Source organism: Bos mutus, chromosome 3 (genome assembly GCF_027580195.1).
Source record: "Bos mutus isolate GX-2022 chromosome 3, NWIPB_WYAK_1.1, whole genome shotgun sequence".
NCBI lineage: Eukaryota > Metazoa > Chordata > Mammalia > Artiodactyla > Bovidae > Bos > Bos mutus.
Window position 1 is genome coordinate 18,178,741 of NC_091619.1, and position 18,688 is coordinate 18,197,428.

The 18,688-nt window shown below is 39.3% G+C and overlaps 1 protein-coding gene across 5 annotated transcripts in view; it reads right to left on the reverse strand.

Moving 5' to 3' along the window:
- Positions 1 to 18,688, reverse strand: part of GATAD2B (GATA zinc finger domain containing 2B) — an 83,519-nt gene that overhangs the window by 24,995 nt on the left and 39,836 nt on the right. For 2 of the 5 annotated variants that reach the window (XM_070367206.1, XM_070367205.1), the window contains exon 2: positions 11,519 to 11,770. The exons of 2 other annotated variants lie outside the window; for them this stretch is intronic. In XM_070367206.1, the coding sequence (XP_070223307.1) occupies positions 11,519 to 11,556 (38 nt within the window). In that variant the 5' untranslated portion in view covers positions 11,557 to 11,770. Of the gene's footprint in view, positions 1 to 728; positions 883 to 11,518; positions 11,771 to 18,688 lie in introns of those variants that run through there. One more of the 5 variants, XM_070367209.1, reaches the window with a different exon arrangement.

Consider the following 18,688-nt stretch of genomic DNA (forward strand, 5'->3'; position numbering starts at 1 on the left):
CCTGGTCTAGGGATACTCCACATGCCTTGGGGCAACTAATCCTGTATGCCACAACTACCGAGTCCCAGCTCTGGAGCCTGCAAGCTGCAAATACTGAGCCCACACACCACAAGTAATGCACCCAGGCACTCTAGAGCCTGTGCTCCACAACAAGAGAAGTCACCGCAGTGAGAAGCCCTCACATTGCAACTATAGGGCAGCCCAAGCTCACAGCGACTAGAGAAAGCCCTCCTGTAGCAACAAAGATCCAGTGAAGTGAAGTAAGTAAATACAATGTTTCTTAAAATTTCTTCTAATTATAGCCTCAAAGCTTATTTTGTCTGAAAACTATATACATAGTTCTGTTATACATAAAGTAGGTAAGCAACAAGGATTTACTGTGTAGTACAGGAATTATATTCAATATCATATAATAAACTATAATGGAAAATAATCTGAATTACTCTGCATTACATCTGAAACAGCGTTATGAATCAATTATACTTCAATTTTTAGAAAAAGTATTATTAACTACAGTCACCATGCTATATGTCACATCTCCATGACTTATTTTATAATTGGAAGTTTGTAGCTTTTGATCCCCTCCCCTCATTTTTTGTCTCACTCCTCCCACCCCACGGGGCAACCACCAATCTGTCCTCTGCACCCAAGAGTTGGTGTTTTTGTTTTGTTTAGATTCAACATATCAGTGAGATTATACAGCATTTATCTTTTTCTCTCTGACTTACTTCACTGAGCATAATGCCCGCAAGGTCCATCCATGTTGTCACAAATGGCAAGATTTCTTTTCACGGCTAATAATTCCATTTTGTGTGTGTGCATGTACACACACACAGCATTTTGTTTACCTATTCATCCACTGATGGACACTCAGGTTGCTTCCATGTCTTCACTATTGCAAATAATACTGCAAAAAACATGAGGGTGCATTATCTTTTCAAGTTAGTATTTTTGTTTCCTTTAGATAAATACCCAGAAGTGGAACTGCTGGATGATATGGTAGCTCTAGTTTCAATTTTTTTTTTTTTTTTAGGAACCTCCATACTGTTTTTCAAAATGACTGCATCAATTTACCACCAACGGTACACAGGATTCCCATTTCCCATCCTCACCAATACTAACTTCTTGTCTTTTTGATAACAGCCATTATAACAAGTATGAGATAATATCTCAAACTTGTGGTTTTGTTATTTCCCTGATGGTTAGTGATGCTGAACACCTTTTCACATACCTGTTGCCATCTATATGTCTTTTTCTTTTTCGGCCTTGAGGGATCTCAGTTCCCCAATCAGGGACTGAACTCATGCCACAGCAGTCAAAGCCTGGAATTCTAACCACTAGATTGGCCGGGAATTCCACATCTGTTTGTCTTCATGATCATTTATTCTTACTCTCCTTGACTAGTATCTACTCATACTCCTAATTCTAACTGTATGCATGCGCTTGGGTTCAATTGTGTACCTTTTCTCTATCTGCACTCACTCCCTACCCTACATAATCTTATATATTCCACATAATCTCATATATTCCTATAGCTTAAAAAAGCATCCATATGCTAACTCTCAAATTTATATTCCTAGACCTTATCCCTCCTCTAAAAATTTTTTTATATATATTCAACTGTCTAAATGATATCTTCATTTGGGTGTCTAACAGGCATTTTATGAACTTATGTCCAAAACTGAATTCATGAACTCCTGGGATAAAAACTTTCTCTTCCCCTAGTGCTTTCCTCCTCAGTAAAGGACACCACCATTTAACCAACTGCTCACGTCAAACTCCATGCAGTCATTCTTCATTCCTCTCACACCCTACATGCCTTCCTTCTGTAGATTCTGTCAGCACTCCTTTTTAGATATATTTCAAATTCAACCCCTTATCACCACTTTCATGTTATTATTCTGCTGCTGCTGCTAAGTCACTTCAGTCGTGTCCGACTCTGTGCGACCCTATAGACGGCAGCCTACCAGGCTCCTCCGTCTATGGGATTTTCCAGGCAAGAGTACTGGAGTGGGTAGTCCAAGCTATTGTCATCTCCTGCTCAGACTATTGCAATTTTTTAAACTCTGCTTCTGCCCTTCTCAGTCTATGTTCCATAGAGAAATCAGAGGGCTCGCTCTAAAATTTAAGTGGTATCATATCTTGGCTCAAAATGCTTTAATGGCATCTGTGGTGGTTTACAAACACTGTCTCCCCAAATTCTTTCAAAGTCCTCACATCAAGAGGTGGTGGTGATGGGGATCTATGTTCCCTTCTTTTGAATCTAGGTGGGTTCATGACTGTTTCAATCTGTAGAATATAGCAAAAGTGATGCTGAGTGACTTCTGCCACTGGGTCAAAAAGCAATGCAGGTTTTGTCTTATTCTCTGGAACACTGAAGTCTGGAAACCTGAACTGCTTTCTGAGAAGTACACCTTCCCAGAGGCTGTCATGGTGTGAAGAAGCAAAGCCTCAGGGAGAGGTCACATGTAGACACTTCAGTTGGCAGGTCTACTCTTCAAGTCATCTTAGCCCTGGCACCAGACATGTAAGTCAATGAGCCTTCAGATGATTCCAGACCCCAACTAATACCTCTTCCCCACTTCGGCAGCTTTCCAGCTGCAGCCCCAGACACTGTAAAGCAGAAACAAACCATCAGGGCTGGGCCAAATTTGAATGAATTCCTGACCCACAAAATCCAAAAGCACAAAAAACAGCTGTCTTAGGTTACTAAGTTTAGGGTAACTAATTTGTTATATATACAGCAATAGTAACCAGAAGAGCACTGCAAGTCTTTATCATAGTCTCTAAGGCCCTACATAATTTGGCCCACTATCTTTTGACTTTACATCTTCCAATACCCTCCCGCTGCTCCCTTTCCAGTCTGTTTAGTCTCCTGTTCTCTCCTGTTAGCCATGTGGCTTGCTCCCTTATTTGCTTCATATCTCAGAAAGATTTTCCCTAATACATCTACTAGGGAAAACAACAACAAAAACAATTATCACCTTTCGTCATTATTCTGTAACCCCTTAAAAAGTTTTATTCTTCTTCTTGGTAATTATGACTACCTGGCATATTAGGCTTATATATTTTGGTCTGTTTCCCATCCACTAAAATATAAGCTCCATGGAATAGTTTTTTCTTTCTATTTTATTCAGTGCCTGGCCCATAATATGTACTAGATAATATAACTACCTGCTGAATAGAAGACCACTATCTTCACTTCTTAAGATATTCTAGTTAGTTCTTTTTTTCCAAATCTGTCTCTTCCAAAGTATTTTTTCTTTTCTTCTCAAATCTCTGTATTTAATAGTTTAAATACATTTATTTTATATAGTCAATGGCTCTATTATCTGATGTTTTCAGTTCCTGCTGCTGCCTGTTGTATCTGTGACTTTTGTTCATAGTAAATGAATTGTTTCCTTGTGCTTTTTGTTATTTTTTAAGAGCAGCCTGTCTTCACTAGGACTTTATCTGTAAGAATCCTGTATGGTTTGGATTGTGGACCTGTTCCTCTAGAGCCGTTTTCATGTGCTTCTGCCAGCTACTGCAAGGATATATAAAGTGTTTTGAATAATTTTTTGTACTTATTTCTCAGCTTAGCGATCTCAGACAAAAATAATTTAAACTCATATGAGTTTGGTTCATACTTAAATTTTCAGGGGAGATTTCCACCCACCTCTAGTCAAAGCCTAGGTTGAGATAGAAAATTTTTGTTTCCTTGAACTAGGGGATGGAATTTGTTATGGTCACCTCCCTTCCCTGAACATGTGCCTTTAAGGATCCTGGCTTTCATAGGGGATTCTCACCTCTATTTCTGTTCCGTACAGGCCTAAAATGTTGTCTCTTGGACTCCTCGTGAGCATTAAAACCAAGTCTTTTAGGGACTTCCCTAGTGGTCCAGTGGTTCGGACTCCACGCTTCCACTGTAGGGGGCCTGGGCTCAATCCCTGGTTGGGGAACTAAGATTCTGCATGCCGCACAGCGCGGCTGCAAAAAAAAAAGCAAGTCTTTTGGTTACTGAAACTAGAAAAGCCCCCCAGAATTGCCACAGCATTAAGTCACATGCACACTGCTCATTTTTAGTTCCCTTTTATTTTTGGGGTCCCTGAGAATTTTCCTTACTTCTTTCAGTTCAGGTTACGTGTTTAAAAAAAAAAAAAAAAGTTTATTCTACCCAGCATCACTAGGTGGTGTTTTGTAATGGAAGTGCAAACAGTTTTAGTAACATGGTATGCCATATTCCAGAGTCAAAAATGATGGTCTGAAAATTTTAAATTTATTTTCATAATAACTAGGCTCAGAGCAGAAAGGCTTCCCAGCTTACAATAAACAAAACAAGACCAAAGACTACTAACTGCAAAGAGAAAAACACAGCTTTACCAACAGAGAGATCCTGCTGTCACCTTAACCCATGCATCTAAATTGGCAGTGTAAACAGTGAATCAGGTATTATGTGCCTCTTAATGTGATGCAGTATGAAGATACAGCATCTCCCATGAAGTATTTTTCCAAAAACATATAAACTTTACATTGAAGTCCAGTTTACAGGACATACAGAGAATCAGAGAACAAGCTACATGATACCATACAGAAACGATCTGACAAATCTACAATGTAGAACATGTTGCAAATCAGCTAGTCTGGTTTCTTCAAAAGCTGACATTAAAAATGTGGTGGAGGAGAGGGCTGCAAACCATTCTAGATTAAGAGACACGAGAAGGCAATGGCACCCCACTCCAGCACTCTTGCCTGGAAAATCCCATGGACGGAGGAGCCTGGTGGGCTGCAGTCCATGGGGTCACGAAGAGTTGGACACGACTGAGCAAGTTCCCTTTCACTTTTCACTTTCATGCGTTGTAGAAGGAAATGGCAACCCACTCCAGTGTTCTTGCCTGGAGAATCCTAGGGGCAGGAGAGCCTGGTGGGCTGCCATCTATGGGGTCGCATAGAGTCGGACACAACTGAAGCGACTTAGCAGCAGCAGCAGCAGCGAAGACATACCAAATACAAGGTATGATATTTGATTAGAGCTTGGTTTAAAAAGAAAATCTACAAAAGATATTCTGAGGAACAACTGGGGAAACTCCAAGTAGACTGGGCTTTAGATAGTATTAGGGAATTATTATTAATCTTGTTAGGTGTGATAATGGTACTATGGTTGAACAGAAAATTGTCCTTGTTTGGAGAAGCAACTATATTAATATGTTTTCTATGGCTGTTACAGTAAATTACCACAAACTAAGTGACTTAAACAGTACAAGTTTATTTTTTTTTAATATTTATTTACTTGTCTGGCTGTGTTGGGTCTTAGTTGCAGTACACGGGATCTTTGCTGTCTCATGCCAGATCCTTCATTATGGTGTACAGACTCTCTAGTCACGGCATGCAGGCTCAGTAGTTGTGGTGCATGGGCTCAGCTGCTCCGTGACATGTGGGATCTTAGTTACCAGACCAGGGGTGGAACCTGCGTCCCCTGCACAGCAAGGCAGATTCTCAATTACTGGATCCCCAGGAAGTCCCTGAACAGTACAAATTTATTATCCTACAGTCTGGAAGTCAAAAGTCTAAAATGGGCCTCACTGGACCAAATTCAGGTCATCAGCAAGGCTTCTTACATTCCTCCTGGAATTTCTAGAGCAGTATCTATTTTCTTGCCTTTTCTAGCTGACCACCTGGCTTTTCTTGGCTCATGGCCACTTCCCCATCTTCAAAGCCATCAATGTTGGGCCCAATCCTCATGTTGCCATAATTCTGACTTTCTTTTGCCTAAAATTTTCCATTTTTAAGAACCTTTGTGATTACACTGGGCCCACCTGGATAATCCAGAATAATATCCATATTTTAAGGTGAGCTTATTAACAACATTAATTCCATCTGCTGTCTTAACTCCACTTTGCCAAGAAACTGAATATATTCAATCATTCTGGGGATGAGGATATGGACACCTTGGGGGAAGGGGCATTATTCTAACACTGCAATCTTCAGTATTAGGTGGGCCAAAATGTTCGTTCAGGTTCTTCCTACATCTTACAGAAATATCCATAAAAACTTTTTGACCAACCCAATATTTAGAGGTAAAGTCTAAAACTTACTTTGAAATGATTCAGCAAAAATATGCATGTTACGTATCAATAAAGCAAATATGGTAAAACATTGTTGACTCAAGATAGTAGTTACAGGACTTTCCTGGTGGTCCAGGGGTTAAGAATCCACCTTGCAATGTAGGGGGACGTGGGTTTGATCCCTGGTCTGGGACCTAAGACCCCCATATGCAGGAGAGCAACTGAGCCCATGTGTCACAACTACTGAGCCCACGCACCACAACTAGAAAGCCCTGGTGCCACAATTACTGAAGCTCACCCACTGCAACTAGAAAGTCCATGTGCCAAACAAAAGATCCCACGTGCAACTAACACCTGACCCAGCCGAAAAAAAGACAGACACATCAGATGAGAAATTTGGACTCCTCACTTCTTGCTTGTATATTTAAAAAAGAAAACAGTATGTTTTATCAGTTCAGTTCAGTTCAGTTGCTCAGTCATGTCCGACTCTTTGTGACTCCATGGACTGCAACATGCCAGGCCTCCCTATCCATCACCAACTCCCGAAGCTTGCTCAAACTCATGTCCATTGAGTTGGTGATGCCATCCAACCATCTCATCCTCTGTTGTCCTCTTCTCCTCCTGCCTTCAATCTTTCCCAGCATCAGGGTCTTTTTCAATAAGTCAGTTCTTCACATCAGGTGGCCAAAGTATTGGAGCTTCAGCTTCAGTACTGTCCTTCCAATGAATATTCAGGACTGATTTCCTTTAGAATTGAATGGTTTGATCTCCTTGCAGTCCAAGGAATTCTCAAGAGTCTTCTCTAACACCACAGTTCAAAAGCATCAATTCTTCAGCACTCAACCTTCCTTATGGTCCAACTCTCACATCCATAAATGACTACTGGAAAAACCATAGCTTTGACTAGAGGGACCTTTGCTGGCAAAGCAATGTTTCTGCTTTTTAATATGCTGTCTATGTTGATCAAAGCTTTTCTTCCAAGGAGCAAGCATGTTTTAATTTCATGGCTGCAGACACCACCCACAGTGATTTTGGAGCCCAAGAAAATAAAGTTTGTCACTATTTCCATTGTTTCCCCATCTATTTGCCATGAAGTGATGGGGCCAGATGCCATGATCTCAGTTTTTTGAATGCTGAGTTTTAAGCCAGCTTTTTCATTCTCCTCTTTAACTTTCATCAAGAGGCTCTTCACTTCCTCTTCGCTTTCTGCCATAATGGTGGTATCATCTGCATATGTGAGGTTATTGATATTTCTCCCAGCAATCTTGATTCCAGCTTGTGCTTCATCCAGCCCGGCATTTATCTGCTTTCTAACTTTTTAGAAATAGAACTTAAAAATATATACATAGCTCTGGCTTGCCTTTGCTACCTTGCCTTGTCTTTGTGTTCTTTCTTAGAACAAAGATTCCCTTTTCAACCGTACACACTTAATAAAACTAGTTGCATATTAATAAAATACGTAAAGACTAGTCATCAAGTCTACTATATTCATCTATTCAGGTTCAAAAGTGGAGTGGTAAAAAGGAAGAAAAGAGCGATTTAGGGAGAGCTCAGACAACAGAATGCTATGGCGTTCAGAATGTGGCAGTCCTAGTAAACAAATCCTTATGAAAATTATAAACAAAAAGTGCAGAAACTATCATCTGTTCTTACATTTTAAAAGAGCGCAAATCCTGGTTTGCTTTCTACCACTGGGAGACATCAGCCACAGGTCTACCAAGACCTGTTCACCTGCAGATGTGTTGCTCTGCTGAATCACTCAGTCGTGTCTGTCTCTTTGCGACCCCATGGACTGTAGCCTGCCAGGCTCCTCTGTCCATGGGGATTCTCCAGGCAAGAATACTGGAGTGGGTTGCCATGCTCACCTCCAGGGGATCTTCCCAACCCAGGGATCAAACTCAGATCGCCCACACTGCAGGTGGATGCTTCAGGTCTGAGCCACCAGAGAAGCCCAGATAATAAGTTAAATATCTCCAAATGAGACAATCCAACAACACAGAAAGAAAGTTGATGAAATGAAAACCTCCATCTCAATGAAGGGATCAAGGGAAGATTCTCTTCAAATCAAACTGTTCTGAAGCATCTAGTATGTACACAGTAGTAAAAAATACAAGCAATTCGAGGATTAATTCAAGGATCATACAGTAATTGAGAAATCTAGAGATGTGTTTACCCTCAGAGAAAAAGTGACCTAGTAATAAGAGTTTTAAAATGTGGATGACTTCAAGGATAGACTCTAGGTTTCAGACTAGATAGCTGGTTTCTTCCCCCTTCTTGCAAGATTCTTCTTGCTTCTGCCACACAAGTTACACAAATGTGAGGAGGAATCCTTTCCTCTATCAACCTTATTCTTTGTCTTGTATTCTGTATTTATAATAGATATCATTTTTTTAATTAAGTTAGAAACTCTGAAGTTATGTGAGATGACTCCTTCCTACTTCACTCATTCAAACAAGTAATTTTTTCATAGATTCTAATATACATATTTTTTCTCTATTTTAACCTCTGGTATCAGGGTGTATCTTATAACCAACAGCATTTGACAAGTGACAGTATTTCTTCTTTCTTATTGGTTTATAAACTATTGATACATCTTAAAATCAATGGCATCTTCACATGTGCAGCAACGTGGATGGACCTAGAGCTTCTCGTACTAAGTCAGACAGAAAAACACAAATACCATATGATATCACTTATATGTAGATTCTAATGTATGACACAAGTGAACTTATTTACAAAACAGAAACAGACTTACAGACACAGAGAACAAACACGGTTAACAAAGGGGAAAGGGGGTAAGGGAGGGATAGATTAGGAGCTTGGGATTAGCAGATACAAACTATTATACATAAAACAGATAAAGAAGGTACTGTTGTATAGCACAGGGAATTATATTCAGTATCCTGTAATAAACTATAATGGAATAGAATATGAAAAAAATACATTTTTATGTATAACTGAATCACTCTGCTGTATACCAGAATCACAAGAATGTAAATCATCTACACTTCAATTTAAAACCAAATATCAACAGCATCTTAGAGTCCATGAAATACAATATTTATGAAATGCCCAACATTTATTATTAGCATTTTTCTAGGCACTGAGGATACAACACTGAACAAAGTCTCTATCTTCATGGATTTCAATCCAGTGGGGAAAAGAAACAATGAACAAATTAACAACATGAATAGGTAAAGTAGAGATAAGATCGCTGAAAAAAGTTAAGCATGAAAAGGAGATGGAATGTCAGATGGGAGGAAGAGACTATTCTTAAAAGCAGAATTAAAGTCCTATCTAAAAAGATAACATTTGTGCTAAATCCTAAATTAAGTGGAGAAGTGAGCTCTGCCTGTATCTGGAAGAGAATATAACAGGTAGAGAAAAAAGCAAGAATGCTGCTTGAGACAGAATGGTGCTTAGCATATGGCAGAAACAGTAAACAGGTAAAGATGAAGTGCCATACCCAAGAAGGAGAGTGGCAGGAAACGAGGTAGGAGAGGTAATCCAAGGGCCAAACCAAGGGTGTATCTTGAAAAAAGAGCCAACAGAAATGCTGGTGTACTGGATGAGAAAAAGTAGTCAAGCATTACTCCAACACTGTTATCTCCACAATGAATGATCATGTTTTTTATGAAAACGGTGAATAACACAATATGTTTGGAGGAAAAATGAAAGATGTAGTTCTACCATGTTAAGTCTGCAATGCCTATTAGACACAAGTCTAGAGTTAAGAGATGTTTGGCTGAAGACACAAATTCAGGAGTGATAAACATACAGACAGAATTTAAAGTCACGGGGTAGACAAACTCATTTAAGAAGTGAATGCAGGGACTTCCCTGGTGGTCCAGTGGTTAGAACTCCACAGTCCCAGTGCAAGGGGGCAGGGTTCAATTCCTGATTAAGGAACTAGGTTTCACATGCCATAGCTAAGACCCGGGGCAGCCAAATGAATAAACAAAAAAAAAAAAGAGAGAAGAAGAAGAAGTGAATGCAAACAAGAGAGGAGGTATCAGGGCTGAGCTTTGGGGGTACTCCAACGTTTATAAATTGAACAGAATATCTAGCAACTAAGATTGAGGAGCGGTCTATGAGGTAGGAAGGAAACCAGGAGAACATGGTGTCCTAGAAGCCAAGTGCCTTTTCCCCTACAAATCTAGATCTCTCTAAAAGATCTAAACATCTCTGGAGTCTCTCCACTCTTTCCAACTTTCCTGCCATCCCTTAGTTCAGAACATCATCTTTTCTCTCCTAATCTATAGCAAATATTTTAAAAGATCTTATGGTCTCAGTACCTAAGTCCCTCGCCCCTACCTTTCATTTTCCATATAGCCAGTGAAGTGATCTTTAGGAAAAAAAAGAAAAGAATCCAATCTCATTATCCCATATTTAATATCAAAGACTCCTCATTATCGCCAACACTGGCACACAGGTCCGTACATCATCTTGTCCCAATTTACCTTTGCAACCTTGTGGTCTGCTACTCCTGCTCTTAAGTATTTCATGAGCTAGGCCCAACTACATATTCTTTCATTCTTCCGAGCTCTTCTGTATGCTACTTTCTTTCCCTAGTAAATCCTCCAACTCTTACTTTAAGACTACACAGATATTTCTTTTATTAATAGGGTGACAATATGTCTTGGTTGCACGGGACAGTCCCAATTTACACCTGGTGTGCCCTCCTGATGGTAACAGTGATTCTTTCACCTTTAATAGTGCCATTCTGGAGGGTAAATTAGATGGCTGTCCTATCTATGAAAACTTCCCTGTTTCCCTAGGCAGTTTTTTCTCCCGCTCTGTTCTCAAACCATTTTTGAACATGTCAGTACCTGTCTCATTACTGAATTACTCGTCCTTTTCCCTTTAAAAACTGTGAGCTCCCAGGGGGTCTGGAACCTTATGTATTACTCATTTTCTTATCTCTTGCACCTAATCTGTTCATAAAACGCAGTCAAAAATGTCTGGTTTCAAGGAATTCTATCTCCTGTAAATACTCAGAAGAGAAGGTAGTCAGAGGAGAGAAAGAGTATGGTGTTGGGCAGCAAGTCTGAAACTGGGAGCCAGTCGGAAGAAGGGGTAATCTGTTCCAGGATTAACAGCAAAGGGTAGATACAAGAAGAGGAAAAGAAACTTGAACTCAAAAGAGGGCCTGCCACCAAAATGTTTTCAATCTATTAGAGAAATATGTTATACTTTCAAAAATTCTTATTTCAGGTATTACAAAGAAACATTCCAAAGTTCCATGTTTAAAAAATATTAAAAAGCTACTGGAGTTCAGAAAAAACCTGTACAAGTCTAGGAAAATGTTTATGAAGCTGGAATTTAATTAGTTCAGGATACTGCCATCCTTATGGGGCAAAGATATAACTGAACAGTAAGCTCCTTACCATATCTCTATTTCCCTAGTTGCAAACAAATTCCCTATACAATATTAATATGTTTAATAAATGCTTCTGATGATTAATATAACTTACATTCGTTTTTTTAGTCTGCAATGTACTCTTACACACATTACGTTTTATATGAGGACAACATCTCTGTAAGACAGGCAGAGTAGTAAAACTGTCTCAGTTTTATAGATGAAGAAATCAGGCTTCCTGGGATTTGTAGACTAGGTTTCTAGCTTGCCAGTTTCAATACAAACTCATCTTCACTTTCTGAAGAGCAATGCTACTCAAACTGTGGTCCACAGACTGGTGCTGGTTCATGAACTGTTTATTACCGCTCTGCAACAAGATAAGCATAGAAATTCAGAGTAAGCATTTAGAAATTTGTATTTTAATTTGACAGAGTAATTTTATGCCTGTTGAATCTAACAAAAAAAATACTGGGCTTGAATTTGGATATCTCTTTTCCAGTAATTCATCTCATTATATTTACAAAAGTATTGGTCTATGCTACCTATATTAGAAAACCAAACAAAAAGTTGGTCCTTCATCACAGATGGTTTGGAGAAGTATCATTATAAAGGGGAATGTAGATCAATATGTCACTCATGGATGGAACTCAATAACTTTAACTTTGTCATTTTCCTTTTACTTTATATCCATGTTTTGCTAAGTATCATTTTAGACCCTGTATCAGAATTACTTTAGATACGTGTTTAAAATAAATCCTCCCAAGCCCATTTCAAAGTAATGAACTGGAATTTCTCGGTGAGGAGCCAAGAAATCTACATTTTATCATGTTTTCCTGGTGGTTATTAGGTACTCCATATAGTTTAAGAATTATTGTTCTAAACTTTCATAATAGAAACAGGCAAGTAAGTAACCTAGGGAATATATAATTAAATAAAGGAATAGAATGGGAAATTCTTGAAGAGATGGGAATACCTGCCTCCTGAGAAACCTGTATGCAGGTCAAGAAGCAACAGGTAGAACTGGACATGGAACAGTGGACTGGTTCAAAACTGGGAAAGAAGTATGTCAAGGCTGTACATTGTCACCTGCTTATTTAACTATATGCAGAGTACATACATCATGTGAAATGCTGGGCTGGACAAATCTCAAGCTGTGATCAAGATTGCTGGGAAAAATATCAATAACCTCAGATATGGAGATGACACTACCCCAATGGCAGAAAGCAAAGAGGAACTAAAGAGCCTCTTAATGAAGGTGAAAGAGGAGAGTGAAACAGCTGGCTTAAAACTCAACATTCAAAAAACTAAGATTATGACATCTGGTCCCATCACTTCATGGCAAACAGATGGGGAAAAATGGCAACAGTGACAGAATTTATCTTTTGGGGCTCCAAAATCATTGGGGAAAATGACTGCTGCCACACAATTAAAAGACACTTGCTCTTTGGAAGAAAAGCTATGACAAATCTAGATAGTGTATTCAAAAGCAGAGACATCACTTTGCTGACAAAGGTCTGTATACTTAATGCTATGGTTTTTCCAGTAGTCATGTACGGATGTGAGAGTTGAACCACAAGGAAGGTTGAGTGCTAAAGAATTGATGCTTTCAGACTGTGGTGCTGGAGAAGACTCTTGAGAGTCCCTTGGACAGCAAAGAGAGCAAACCAGCAAGGAAATCAACCCTGAATATTCACTGGAAGGACTGATGCTGAAGCTGGAGCTCCAATACTTTGGCCATTTTAAGTGAAGAACCGACTCCTTGGAAAAGACCCTGATGCTGGCAAAGATTGAGGGCAGGAGGAGAAGGGGGTGACAGAGGATGAGATAGCTGGACAGCATCATCGACTCAGTGGACATGAATTTGAGCAAACACCAGGAGATAGTGAAGGACAGGGAAGCCTGGTGTGCTGTGCAGTCCATGGGGTTGCAAAGAGTCAGACACAACTAAGCAACTGAACAACAAGGCGTTAACCACGTTTTTCCAATCTCCTTCAGAATTTATCTATTATATTCCGTTCTTCTTTGGGCAAAGTAGAGAAAATGTAGGCTTTCTTTAGGAATGTTATACTTAAAACAATATTTAAATAATAGTTAAAAGAAGAAAACAAAAAAAAATTTCCGTTTTATCAGAGGGCACCAATAACAACAGGTGGTAGGAGAGAGGAGTTTTAAATGGTTGCAACTTTTCACACTACTCTGAAAAACATGATCTCTTAGGTACATTTCATACACACTACTCAGGAGAGCCTCTTTTCAGATAAATGGTTTTTTCAAGTGATATATTCACCACACAAATTTGCAAACAGTTGGGGGGAAGTGCACTTCAATAAGAAGCAAAGTAACATGGTGTGCATTGGGGACAAAGGAGCAGGGGACATAGAAAGGTGAGTAACATTTGAGTGAGGCTAAATATCAAAACTATGGGCTAAGAACCATAGAAACAACACTTCATTTAACTCTCAAAACACTCCTATGAATTCCATATTATCTCCAGCCTATGAACGAAGTAATTGAGACTTAGAAAAGCTAAATATACCTGTCTAAAGTCATATAATACACAGGAGGAGCGTGTGCGCATGCTCAGTCGTGTCTGACTCTGCGACCCCATGGACCACAGCCCGCCAGGCTCCTCTGTCCAAGGAATTTTCCAGGCAAGAATATTGGAGTGGGTTGCCATTTCCTCCTTCAGGGAATCTTCCTGACCCACAGATTGAACCTGCATCTCCTGCATTAGCAGGTGGATTCTTTACCACTGAGCCACCTGGGAAGACCCTACAAATATATAGGAGAGCCATGATTAAAACCTATCACTACACCAAGGAAGTGGGTTTTCAACTCTCATGTCAATTTTTTTAATTGATGGTGGTCACTTGTAACATTCTATCAGTAAAGACTTATTCAATTACTGTCTGCCATAGGTGAGTGTGAGTGATAGTCACTCAGTTGTGTCCAACTCTGCAATCCATGGAATTCTCCAGGCAAGAATACTGGGGTGCGAAGAAGGCAATGGCACCCCACTCCAGTACTCTTGCCTGGAAAATCCCATGGATGGAGGAGACTGGTAGGCTGCAGTCCATGGGGTCGCTAAGAGTTGGACACGACTGAGCGACTTCACTTTGACTTTTCACTTTCATGCACTGGAGAAGGAAATGGCAACCCACTCCAGTATTCTTGCCTAGAGAATCCCAGAGATGGGGGAGCTGGTGGGCTGCCGTCTATGGGGTTGCACAGAGTCGGACACGACTGAAGCGACTTAGCAGGTAGCAGGTAGCCAGGAGATAGCGGAGGACAGAGAAGCTTGGTGTGCTTCCATGGAAAAGCAAAGAGTTAGACAGGACTTAGCAACTGAAAAACATCAACAATGAAAGGAAAGTTTAAGTAAGCCATAACTAATTTCATTCCTTTTCTTGTATGTGTGTATTCTGGAAAATATAGCTATTTAAAATGTTTTTATGTTAACATGTAATCGATTTGCTATTCTTATTTTTAAATAGTTTAATTAATAAATATGTCTTTTTAATTTCTCAGCTTTAAAAAAAAAAAAAAAAGAATACTGGGGTGGGTTGTCATTTCCTTCTCCAGGGGATCTTCCCAACCCAGGAATCGAACATGGGTCTCCTGCATTGCAGGCGGATTCTTTACCATCTGAGACACCAGGGAAGCCTACTAGTAAGAAACATTTCTAAGTATAAAGACAGGTCAACTTAAAAAGTATCAGCAGATACATGCTTGACTTTATTTTATAATATATAGACGATACATTAGAATATGTAATGAATCCATACACCTTTTCCAAAGGAATACACGAGACAGAAGTAGCAATAAATTATAAATGACAATCATCAATCAGATGAAATAATTTAGATGAAGCTTCTCTCTCTCTCAAAGAGATGGGGCCTGGGAAAGTGGTCAGGATGGAACTACAATGTGCTTTTAACTTTGTATGAAGAATAAAATTCAGTTCCATGTTGCTGAACATAGTTCTGTTTTTGCCAAATGAATCTACTTCAATTACTGTCCGAATGCTTTATTAAAACTCTGCCATAGGCACAACATATGAGAACAGTAGTGCACACATACAAATTATTTACCATATACACACTCTCATAAGCAGAGTAGTAAAACCAGAGAGATTTTAATTCAGTGGCCTGTGAGGGTAACCACTTTTTTGCGCTTTGAGGAAATTAAGAGCTGGGGGGTGGTCATGAAAGGGCAATGGCAGTGATCTGTAAGCCCTAGGAGAGACTCACAAATGTTTTTGGCTTCACAAAAATTTCTCCAGAATATCCCTCAAGGATATTCACAGCTCTGTATACTAAATTAGTCATAACAGAGAAGGGAGAATGTTATAAGTAGTAACCTAGCCAGATATTTATTCCACAAAGAGTAAGTTTAACAAGTTTCTCTTAATGAAAATTCTTGTACTTTAAAAGGGGCAAACATAACCATACAATTAATTCTACCTCAATGGGGCTTCAGAGATTAATAGGCTCATGCCTACTACTTGCAAATGTGAGCTGAATGAACTGCAATTTGACTTCCACCAAACCAGAAATTGTATTTCTAGGTCCTGCCAAAGATCACAGAGCAATGGTTCTGTACTGCACATCTCCAAACTACCCTGATGCACACCAGATAGCCAAGCTCCTTCCAAACTATCTAATGCTTCCTACAGCCAATCATTTCCAGCAACTAACTCGACACTTTCCTAGGATGGAAGCTCTCTACCTCAGTTTCCTAAAGGAACTTAAACATATACAAACCAAACTGCAAAACAAATTCCTCAAATGGGGGTAAAACCCCTAAGGAAAGACAAAATGGCTATAGTGTATGTTAGATGCGACAAAGAGTGAAGCTATCTTCTAATGTACCATTTTACTGGATCATCTTAGACACTTCCACATAATCCTGGAGATAACAATCTCTGGTATTCATCACTTGATGGAACAGAAAAGGTTGTGGACAAGGGCTTAAGAAGAGTAGGCATCAATGTGAATATCTAAGTCCTATTAACTATTTCTTCTTTTTTTTTTTAAATATTTATTTTTATTCATTTGTCTGCAGCGGGTCTTAGTTGTAGCATATGGGATCTAGTTACCTGACTAGAGATTAACCCAGGCCCCCTGCATTGAGAGTGCAGATTCTAAGCCACTGGACCACTAGGGTAGTCCCCTCTATTAACTATTTCTCATTAAAAGGAGGTTTAGAAAACAGGGAACCAAGAGAGACCACCTGATCTCTGCATAGGACACAGAGCACAGCATACTACAATATATCTACAATATATCTAGATATATATATCTATATATACTATATATATATATACTATATATATATATCTATATATACATATATATATATATATATATATATATATATATATATATATATATATATATATACTACTATATATATATATATCTAGATATATATATCTAGCTATATATATCTATATCAATATTATCAGTCATAGGTTAGAAATTAACATGACCCAACTATAGAAGACACTGCCAGATTACTAGTGTGTTGACCAAAATGTTCATTTGGGTTTTTCCAGGGACTGTCACAAATATCATTAAAGCTATTACAAAGCCCCAAGCCTGCAAAGAAAGAAGCTGAGATCCAAAGAAACCATAATTCACTTTTATCAACTTTCTGCTGAGTCAAGACTTACTCTCCAAATGAAAGATGCAAAAATTACATATATGACACAATCAGAATCTGTCTTGGGTTTCCCTGGTGGCTCAGTGGTAAAGAATCCACCTGCCAATACAGGAGACACAGATTTGATTCCCGGTTCAGGAAGATCCACATGCATAAGCCAGGTGCCGCAACTATTATTAAGCCTGTGCTCTAGAGCATGGGAACCGCAACTACTGAACCTGTGAGATGCAACTACTTAAACTCATGTGTCCTTGAGCCTGTGCCTCGCAACAAGGAAAGCCATTGCAATGAGAAACCTGTACTCACTGGGTCGTACTTAAATTGATCTACACTGAAACCAAGGCACATTAACCCTTTCACCTAAATCTTGATTTATTTTTCTGATACAGCATGCATTTGCTTATTTTTGCTTTTCTCCTTCCTCCATTAAATTATAAACACCATGGAATGAGGGATCTGTCTACTTTGTTCACTGCTATTATCCTCATTTTTGAGATAACTTCTTGGAATGTAAAAGACAACACTAAACAAAACCACTCAATGATTATCTGTTAAATGAATAACTGGACCCTTCATTTACATGATGTTTTGGTAGGGGAAGAGGGAGCAGATGAGACTGAGCAAACTATACAGTTCTAACTTAAGCAGAACTGATTCATTTCTACTATTTCAGGATTATTCAGCCTTCTTACTAGTTGGAAGACTTATGATGATTATTCTCTGTGTAAACATCTTCCCATTTCTAGAGCAAGAAGCCTCAACCCCTGTACAATATCCCACCCACCCTCATTCTAGGTAGTCAGTGCAGTTTTTGCTTTGCATTTTTCATTTTCATTCACCTCCTTGGGTCACATTAGAGAAGGTTATGGATCAGATACACATACATGGGTAATCAACACCAGGGCACCAAGAGCTCCTAAAATGATTTTTGTGACTATGATTTTAGAATGGGAAAATATCAACACAGGGCATCTTCAATAAAGAAGACCCTTAAGACCCTTAAGGGCTTCCCTTATGGTTCAGCTGGTAAAGAATCCGCCTGCTATGCGGGAGACCTGGGTTCGATCCCTGGGTTGGGAAGATCTTCTGGAGAAGGGAAAGGCTACCCACTCCAGTTCTCTGACCTGGAGAATTCCATAGACTGTATAGTCCATAGGGTCACAAAGAGTCAGACACGACTGAGCGACTTCCACTTTCGCTTTATGACCCTTACAGCAGGAAAGAACAGTTTCTCAGCTGGCTTCCTGCTGTTTCAATTTATTTTCTATTAAATCTGATAAGCCTTCTTGAATATAATACTTTCCACTATTACTTACTACCTGGCCCCCTCTACTCTGCCCACCTAACCAAGTTACTCTGCCCCAATCTTCCAAAAGACAGCCTCACTTTTACATATGCATATACTACTCTCCTAGTCCTTCCCCTGACACACTTCTAAGTATAAATTCCTGTTCTTTATCTGATAAAACATATTCCTGAGTTAATTAATCCTATCCAAGTACTTATTCTTCCAATGTCCTGATACTGTGGCTCACTGCCCATCAAAATTGATTCCCCCTCCTCCTTCCACAGTAATGGAAATACTGGCTACCCTAGATGTTCGGCTCACTATATTTCCTAG